At 36.7% G+C, this 9,869-nt stretch overlaps 1 protein-coding gene across 1 annotated transcript; it reads left to right on the top strand.

The window, feature by feature from the left end:
- Nucleotides 1-4,153: 4,153 nt before the first annotated feature.
- Nucleotides 4,154-7,541, top strand: LOC144960947 (prolyl 4-hydroxylase subunit alpha-2-like). The gene is made up of 2 exons (XM_078894325.1): nt 4,154-5,064; nt 7,399-7,541. Exons 1-2 carry the CDS (start codon nt 4,947-4,949, stop codon nt 7,539-7,541), a joined length of 261 nt encoding a protein of 86 aa, XP_078750451.1. The 5' UTR covers nt 4,154-4,946.
- The last annotated feature ends 2,328 nt before the right edge of the window (nt 7,542-9,869 follow it).

Here is a 9,869-nt window from a genome sequence, read left to right as displayed (position 1 = left end):
GCATTCGCACCCCCCCCCCCCAACCACCACCGCCACCACACACACGCACACAGCTCTTTTTATTTTTTATTTTTTTTTTGGGGGGGGGGGCGTTGTTTGTAGATTATAATTCAGGGTTACAATGCCCACCCCTGTCATCACGTAGTCAAGGCTTTTTGGCATCTGCCAATCCCAAATGTCTGTGTCAAGGTCGACCGTCATGTCGCGTCAACGGGTGAGGAGGAAAAAAAAAAGAAAGAACTGGCATATTATTATATCATTACATTTGAAAATTATGAAAACTATTTTTTATTTTGTATGAAATCATTATAAATTTTACGATGATCAAGAACGAAACTTTTGCCATCTACATCTTCCTGGCCCAACATTTATAAAAATATTATTTTAAAAAATAATAACACAGCATTTATTTGGCGCAATATCCACGTGCTCAAAGCGCTTTACAGGGGGTCCCAAGGCAACAGCAATATTACACTTGAAAGACGAGACATGACGCCTGTCAGGCGATATGATATTTTTTCCCAACAAAGACAACGAACGGCCATGTACCCATTTTACACCTGAGTACGGTGAGAAAATGTGAGTAAAGAGCATTTTCCAAGGACTCAACTCTGCGCCACACAGAGCGGGTCTCGAAACCTGAACCTTCCGATCTGGAAGCGAGAGTCATACCACAAAACAGGGAGGGGCACTGTTCTGTCGGCCACATAGCCTCAATATTAATTAAATTTTATTTCTAATTTCATCAATTTTTGGAGTAAAAATATAGTTCTTGGTATCAAACCTATTGTAAATTCGACGCTGATCATGAATCTGACGTCAAAACAGCGAAAATCCGAAAAAAAATTGTCCAATTTTTTATACTGCCACGCCCCCGATCGCCGATCGCCTCGAAAAATATTAAGCAAGGCGGGCTTTGCGAGCGATGGACCGTCCCTAGGTTTATCGGCCAGGTATTTGGCCACACACATTGCGTTTTCACCCCGGTTTGCCTGATCGGGGTCTGAACCAGGATCAAAACCGTGCGTGTATGGAGCCTTTTTAAATGTATTCTAATTTACTTTCCATGATAGGGATGCAGAAATAACGACTAATACGGAAGGCGGCTATATTTTTTCTACTATCACAAATGATATGAACACGGGAATGAGCCAATCCTTTTCCGTGGATTTTGTAGCATTTCACAAGGGCTCGGAACGCAATAGGACTGTTTTTGTCCCGTCCCAATATGTGCGGAGATTTCAATTTATTACATAGGTTACCGATTTCGGGCAGTCCTGTCCTATTGCGGTAGGGACGTAACTGCCCCTCCCCTAATTTAATCCTTTCCATACCAAGCCATTTTCAGAATTTTCCCCCAAACTTCACACCCACCCAACATAAAAACAGGCATTTCTTACTTAAACAGAAAAGCAACAAGCACGTTCTATATATAATATTGTTCGACAATAAGAGCTCTATTACAGAATGTCAAGTTTTTATATCTATAGCAAAAGGAAATGAAATCTGGATGAGAAAAGTGACGGTTGCATCGTAGCATTTGTGACGATTTTCCAATAGGTGGTTAGGAGAGGGTGGAGTCATATTTAATAACATTTAAACGACATAATGATATTATGATGTCTATTTGAAACGCACGCGTGCTGGGTCAAAATGGCGACAGCACACCTTGGTGTGTTTGTTGACTTTGGCGTCGTCGTAATAAATCTAGATGCACGCATAATTTCGAACATCAATTCAATGACAGCTTGAGTGTTGGGTTTTTTTTTCAATTTGTGCAACCAAGTGTTGGTTTCAGAAATCAGATTCTGGCGGTAAATGATCCATTTGAATCAATTTTTTTTCTTAAAACTTGAGAATTTTGAATTTTCTTACGGGTCGCAAACATGATTTTGGTGGACATGATAATAATTCAAGATGGTAGCAAACTGGTAGTATAACGGACCAACACACAACACTGCGTTTAACCATGAACGTTTATAGTCTGGTTAAAACAGTTTAGTGAGCATTACTCATAAACGCGGATGGCAAAAATCAATGACCAAGGCCCGAGTGACGTCATCTTTGTTCTATCTATAGTTTACGGGTCAAACAAGAGTTCAATGTTTTTTCTGACGTCATTAGTTAACACTTGTTCGAGGCTGGGCGGTTTTGCCCCCCCCCCCACCCCACCTCTCGGTCCAAGAAAAACCAACAACAAAAAATCAAAATAAATCAATAAATTAAAAACATATTTTTATCGGTTTTGTTGGAAACCGGTTGGGTGGTTGTGTTTGTTGAAAAACTAAAAATGTATGTAGGTTAACTGTGTTATATAGCTTCGTTTCTGAATGTTTGCAGTGTGTGTGTGTATGTGTGTGTGTGTTTGTGTGTGTGTTTGTGTGTGTGTGTTTGTGTGTGTGTTTGTGTGTGTTTATGGATTATACATTTAGATCGCTAGAACATTTTTTTGTGTGTACCGGCCTGTGTTTATGGATGAAGTGGTTAGGGAGAAGGAGATGTAGAAAGAAATTGATATAATATATATATATATATATATATATATATATATATATATATATATATTATATATATATATATATATATTAATATATATATATATATATATATATATATATATACATACATATAATTACTCATAAACGCGGATGGCAAAAAACAATAACCTGAGATAGAATGAGTTGACGTCATTCATGTCTTTGTCATTGCTTTTTGCTATCCGCGTTTGAGTAATTCTCACTAAACTGTATCACCGGACTACAAACGTTCAATATACACATAGTTTTGTGTGTTGGTCCGTTATACTTCCGGATGGCAATGTTGTGAGCTTCTTAGCCAAGCGATAGATAGTTCGAAGTTGACGTCACTCATGTCTTTGTTATTGTTTTTTGCCATTCGCGTTTGTGAGTAATTCTCACTAAACTATATTAAACTGACTATTAACGTTCATGGTTGCACACAGTTGTGTGTGTTGATCCGTTATACTTCCGGATGGCAATGTTATGAGCTTCTTTGCCAAGCGCATACTATCTATAACAGCAGAACCCCCCCCCCCCACCCGGCCACCACAACAGTATCAGTCCGAATTGCCGTCCAGAGCCGTCCGGTGGCCTATGGAAGCCGTCCGGAGTCGTCCGGAGGTCATCTAAAGCATTCTCAAACCATCCGGAGGCCCTCTGAGCTGTCCGAAGCTTTCCAGAAGCCGTCCAAAGGGGAGGTCTTCCGAAAGCTCCTCGTGCTGGCATTTCTTTCAATCAATTCTAATGGGCATGATCTATATTAAATTTCCATGTGCTTGAGGTCATTGGTCACATTGCAAAATGTGCTGAAAGTGACCCACATAGTGAAAAGTATTCACAGCTTTTCAAAATCCCTAACATCACGATTGGCCATTTTATTCATTTTGACACATGGATATGTTTATAACCTTTGTAAACAAAGCAGCGCATTTACATTTATTAAGAAATATCCAATCGGAACAAAAATCTGTGATATGCCTGTTGGACGAAAACATAATAAGATTGCTCCATTGCCTCGACTTCCGATGACCTAGAAGTGTGGCGAGCCCTGGAGTATCTAAAACATCTGAAGCATCCCGAGCCTTAGACTGTCCGAGACCAGAACCGTCCGTGGGAACCCTCGAAAGTCTCCATGCTGCATTCTTTCAACCTCCCACAAGCGCGCGCGCCAACCACCGCTCTTCTCTCCTTCCGATCCTCATCCTAACTCTCTACCATCTCTCGACGCGCGCCTTAACTTCTCCGAGTTTCAAAGCACGTCCAGAAGCCTCTCCAAGTTCTCCATGCTGTCATTTCTTTCAACAACCACACAACACAACTCCGCGCGCTCTCTCCACACACAAACGCTCTCTCTCTCTCTCTCTCTCTCTCTCTCTCTCTCCATTTCTCTCTCTTCCTCTCTCTATCTCATTCGCGCGCGCTCTCTCTCTCTCTCTCTCTCTCTCTCTCTGTCTATCACACGCACGCACACACACATACTCTCTCTCTCTCTCTCTCTCTCTCTCTCTCTCTATCACACGCACGAACAAACACATACTCTCTCTCTCTCTCTCTCTCTCTCTCTCTCTCTCTCTCTCCCTCTTTCTTTCTTTCTTTCTTTCTTCTCCTTTTCTCTCTTTTTTCTTCCTCTCTTTTTCTCTGATTCGCGCTCTCTCTCTATCACACACACACACACAAACACACACACACACATACACACACAAGCACACATCCTTTCCTTATTTTTCTAATATTTGTATGAATTGAATACCACTTTTTGAGTGTTTTACTCTTGTTGGGATTGTGTGCTTGCGTCTGCATGATACTTTTAGTTGATCTTAAACAGCGGACATTGAGAGGTTGCTCTTGGAATCTTCCTCTGTTTCCTAATTGATCTTGTCCTCTCTGTTTTTATTACCTTTCCTATGTGCTTTTATTGTAAGTCTAGCCTTTTTTTAAAACTATCCTATCTTCTTCCATTTTACTGGCGCTGATTTGACTGAAAAGTGTCGCACAGGCCAGAGAACCATTAACTAAAAACTAAACAACCGTATGTTTGTTTGTTTATTTGTTTTTTCTTTGTTTTGTTCTGTTTTTTTTTTTGGTCTTGTTTTGTTTCAATTGTGTTGTTTCTTTTTTAGTTTGTTTTTCTTTTGTTTTGTTTTTGTTTTTGTTGTTGTTGTTGTTTTTTTGTTTTTTTTTTGTTTTTTGTTTTTGTTTTTTTTTTTTTTGTTGGAGGGGGGAGGGGGTTGAAATTCCAGATTTGAGACATTTTTTAATGTAGATATTTGAAGTAAAAAGTTCCCGGAAATAGTGGAACAACAGTTGTTTTATTTATTAGGAGACCTTTAATTCCTTCAATAGCTAGTTTATCATAGGAAAAATACCCATGTTCATTTTCCCCCCCTCAGGATAGCCGAAGAATACGAGACCCACGCCGACAATGCAATGGTTAACCTCAGCTCTTATGTGGGAAACCCTATCAACGCTTATCTGCTTATCAAAAGATTTACTTTGGATTGGCAGCAAAACGTCTCGCCAGTTATCTACAACAACACATGGGACTGTAAGTGACTCGATGCAGTTTTGTTTCGACAGTTATTTATAATAGAAGAAGTAGTTCTTCAGAGCCATTGGGGCTATAGAGCCGGAGTTGATCCTTGTTACTACAGCTTGTCTCCTTTTGATAGGACGGTAGTCTATATCAAAGTACTTTCCACCAGATGTAAGAGCAGTGGCGTGTCATGCTTACAGTATAAGGTGGTGCCAGAATCAGAAGAGAATGACTTAAAACATGCTATATTTGTAAATACAAAAGAAAGAAAAAAAATATACAGAGAAGAGTTACTCAAATAAGTAATAGGCGGTATATACCATTTCTCAGTTTAATTTTTTTTTGAATGCTGTAATCCATTTTTAAAAGATAGATGCGGTGCCAGGCACCAAATCAACCAATATAGCCACGCCCCAGGCACCAAATCAACCAATATAGCCACGCCCCAGGCACAATCAACCATATAGCACCCAGGCACCAAATCACAATTAGCCACGCCCCAGGCACCAAAGCAACCAATATAGCCACGCCCCTGTGTAATAGAGCCAGCTACCTAATCGCCGCTGGATGGACAAGAGGTCAGAAAATAGTCTGCGACCCCCGGAATCGATTTTAGTCATTTTACGTATGAAGTGAGTGCTCTACCTATTGAGCTATCGCGATCCTGATAGTAATAAAGCAGCAAGGAAAATTACTAAAATAATGATGAGGATATGACGTCAAGAAATGTCGTGTCTGTCATTAGAGATAGACAGATAGGTCGATGGATGAATTGATTGATAGATTGATTGATTTATCACATAGATTGCTTGATTGATTATTTATTTATTGATAAATAGACAGATTAATTGATAATTGGATAGATAGGTTGATAATAGGTAGATAAATGGATAGATGTATGGATAGATAGATAGATAAATGGACTGATGGATAGATTCACAAATAGAAAGATAAAAAGAGAGAGGGATAGAAAGATGGGGAGATGGATAGATAGATAGATAGATAGATAGATAGATAGATAGATAGATAGATAGATAGATAGATAGATAGATAAATAGATAGATAAATAGATAGATAGATAGATAGATGGATGGATGGATAGATAGATAGATAGATGGACTGATGGATAGATTCAAAGATGAATAGAGAGATGGATAAAAGATGGATAGATAGATGGATATATATATATATATATATATATATATATATATAATATATATATATATATATATATATATATATATGATAGATAGATAGATAGATAGATGGATGGATGAGATAGATAGATAATGATGGATGGATGGATAGATAGATGATAGATGATAGATAGGATGGATAGATAGAGATGATAGATAGATAGATAGATAGATAGATAGATAGAGATAGTAATAGAATAGATAGATAGAAGAGATAGATAGATGATAGATAGATAGATAGATAGATGATAGATAGATAGATAGATAGATAGATAGATAGATAGATAGATAGATAGATAGATAGATAGATAGATAGATAAGATGATATATAGATAGATAGATAGATAGATGATAGATAGATAGATAGATAGATAGATAATGATATAGATGATAGATAGATAGATAGATAGATAGATAATAGATAGATGATAGATGATTAATGATATATATATATATATATATATATATAATAATAATAGATAATAATATATATATATATATAATATATATAATGATAATATAGATAATTGAATAGTATGGATATATTAAAATATTAATGAGAAATGATAGATAATGTAATATAAATATATAATATATATATAATATATATATATAATATAATAATAAATAGATAGATAGATAAGATAGATAGATAGATAGATAGAATAGATGGATATAGATAAAAGATGAGATAGATAGATAGAATAGATAGTAATAGATAGATAGATAGATAGAAGATAGATAGTAGATAGATAGATAGTGTCACAGTAGTGCAGTATGCTGATCTTAATATTCATAATTATAACTATGAAGAGCTGTATAAAGAAGACATATAGATAGAACAAAGATGACGTCAATCTGGTCTTTGTTATTGTTTATTGCCATCCGCGTTTATGAGTAATATTCACTAAACTGTATAAATCTGACTATAAGCATCCATGAATACACACAGTTTTGTGTGTTGGACCGTTATACTTCCGGATGGCAATGTTGTAAGCTTCTTAGCCAAGCGCATACTATCTATACAGGGGATAAATCATAGATTTGCCTCGGTTGTTAGAATTATAGGCCACGTTTCCGCTTCCTTTGTACTCTTGAGTTAGATCATTAGTCCAATTAAATTCTTGTTCATTCTATTTTTCTTGCTCAGTAATGTTTGAAAAATTCAAAGAAAATAATAACGGTCTGCCAACATTTGAAGATATCAAAGGGACTTACGCAGCTATCAGCAGACTTACGACAACTTATAATCTGAATATCTCAGAGGTTGTCAGAGGAAACCTACTGGAATGAAATCACCTATTCTCACAGGTAATCAGAGTAACATTATCATTAATGTCATCATCATCATCATCATCATCATCATCATCATCATCATCATCATCATCATCATCATCAGCATCTTCTTCGTCTTCTTCTTCTTCTTCTTCTTCTTCGTCTTCTTCTTCTTCTTCTTTTCTTCTTCTTCTTCTTCTTCTTCTTCTTCTTCTTCTTCTTCTTCTTCTTCTTCTTCTTCTTCTTCTTCTTCTTCTTCTTCTTCTTCTTCTTCTTCTTCTTCTTCTTCTTTCTTCTTCTTCTTCTTCTTCTTCTTCTTCTTTTCTTCTTCTTCTTTCTTCTTCTTCTTCTTCTTCTTCTTCTCTTCTTTCTTCTTCTTCTTCTTCTTCTTCTTCTTCTTTCTTCTTTCTTCTTCTTCTTCTTCTTCTTCTTCCTTCTTCTTCTTCTTCTTCTTCTTCTTTCTTCTTCTTCTTCTTCTTCTTCTTCTTCTTTTCCTTCTTCTCTTCTTCTTCTTCTTCTTCTTCTTCTTCTTCTTCTTTTCTTCTTCTTCTTCTTTCTTCTTCTTCTCTTCTCTTCTTCTTCTTCTTCTTCTTCTTTCTTCTTCTTCTCTTCTTATTATTCTTCTTCTTCTTTTTTATTTTTTATTATATTTATTATTATTATTATTATTATTATTATTATTATTATTATTTTATTATATTATTATTATTTTATTATTATTATTATTAATTTTATTATTATTATTATTATTATTATATTATTATATTATTATTATTATATTATTATTATTATTATTATTATTATTATTTATTATTATTTAATTATTATTATTATTATTATTATTATTATTATTATTATTATTATTATTATTATTATTATTATTATATTATTATTATATATTATTATTATTATTATTATATTATTATATTATTATTATTTATTATTATAATAGATAGGACGAGGAGAAATCCCTTTCAAAAAGACATAGCACCCGACCAACTATTGAGCAACACAACTCATAAAGGTCCGACAAGACATGTCACGAAATCCCACCGGTCACCCATCGAGTACGCTACGTGTTCGCCGTTCTTGAATTATGTTCATTGGAAAGGGGGGGGGGGGCTAGCGGGGTGGGGAGAGAGGTGCTCTTTGAATGAATGAATGTAAAATATCACTGTATGTCTCTAACGCTAGATCCCATGTAAGTTTTCCACAGTATAATCATTTCAAAGGAACCGCAGTTTTTAAGTACAAGAGATGCATAATTAATATGACATAGAAAATTATTAATATGACTTCTCCCCTCTGAGTTTCTGGCTGTGAGCTATAATATCTCCTGAGAAGGATCATCACGTTGCCGTCGTACAGGAGCTTGTGTGCTGCTATGACCCTGAAGGTGATACCAGCCTAGATCCAATCCTCCTGATGAGTAGCCAGACCAAGAATGATCCAAATCGGCGTCCAGACAAGGTCCTTCCTTCTCCTGGGATTACACTTACAACTCAATGAAAATGAAAAATAGGAAAAGATACCATACTGGGTCGGTCGTCGCCGAGTACAAAACGGACCGCGTGTCAAACGTAGGAAGTCCGATTGACATGACAAGTGAGCTAGACTCCAACGTTGAAAACAATCTCACTATAGGCACTAACAATAAAATACTTTCCCTAAATATAGAAGGAATATCAATGGCTAAGTATGAGTACCTATCACACGTACTAAAAAAATATGATGTTGACATTGTCCTCCTCCAAAAAACTCATCTCGATGACACTGCCCCTCCCTCAACATACAACATTCAGGGATATCACGTAATAAACAAACAGTACCATAGGCAATACGGCATGCCAGAGCAGCAGCCCAAGTCACTGACCTGGGAGGCAGCACAGAAATCATCGGCACACAAATAATCACTATTAGATTTGGTGACACTGAAATTACTAATGTGTACAAACCACCAAATCTTAACTGGGCCTCTTACCCTAGTAGGCATCCTTCCGTCTCAAGAGACGATGGTTTGCGCCCTGTATGGCTTTAGTCTCATCAGTCTTGTTGAGAGCAACGATGGGTGTGACTCAGCAGACCAATCCTTGCATGGCAGTCTCTACCGCAGTTGTTGAACACGTAGTTTGACTGTGTGTTTGGTATTTGGATCTGCTGCCTTTCTTTCCTCCTTGCTCTCCTCTCCTCAAATTTCATCTTTCTCCTCTCCTCACCTCTCTTCACTCCCTCCATCACCGTATATCTCCAGCCACTGTGGTCGTCAACAAGCAAATCCCAGGTGTTTGAGTCGATGCCTGTCAATTTCATGTCTCGTTTGCAGACATCATAGAAGCGCAGAGCTGG

Source organism: Berghia stephanieae, unplaced genomic scaffold (genome assembly GCF_034508935.2).
Source record: "Berghia stephanieae isolate SIO BIC M18660-M18661 unplaced genomic scaffold, UCSD_Bste_1.3 scaffold11, whole genome shotgun sequence".
NCBI lineage: Eukaryota > Metazoa > Mollusca > Gastropoda > Nudibranchia > Aeolidiidae > Berghia > Berghia stephanieae.
The sequence above is the reverse complement of the archived record's forward strand: the minus strand, read 5'-3'. Positions and strand labels throughout refer to the sequence as shown.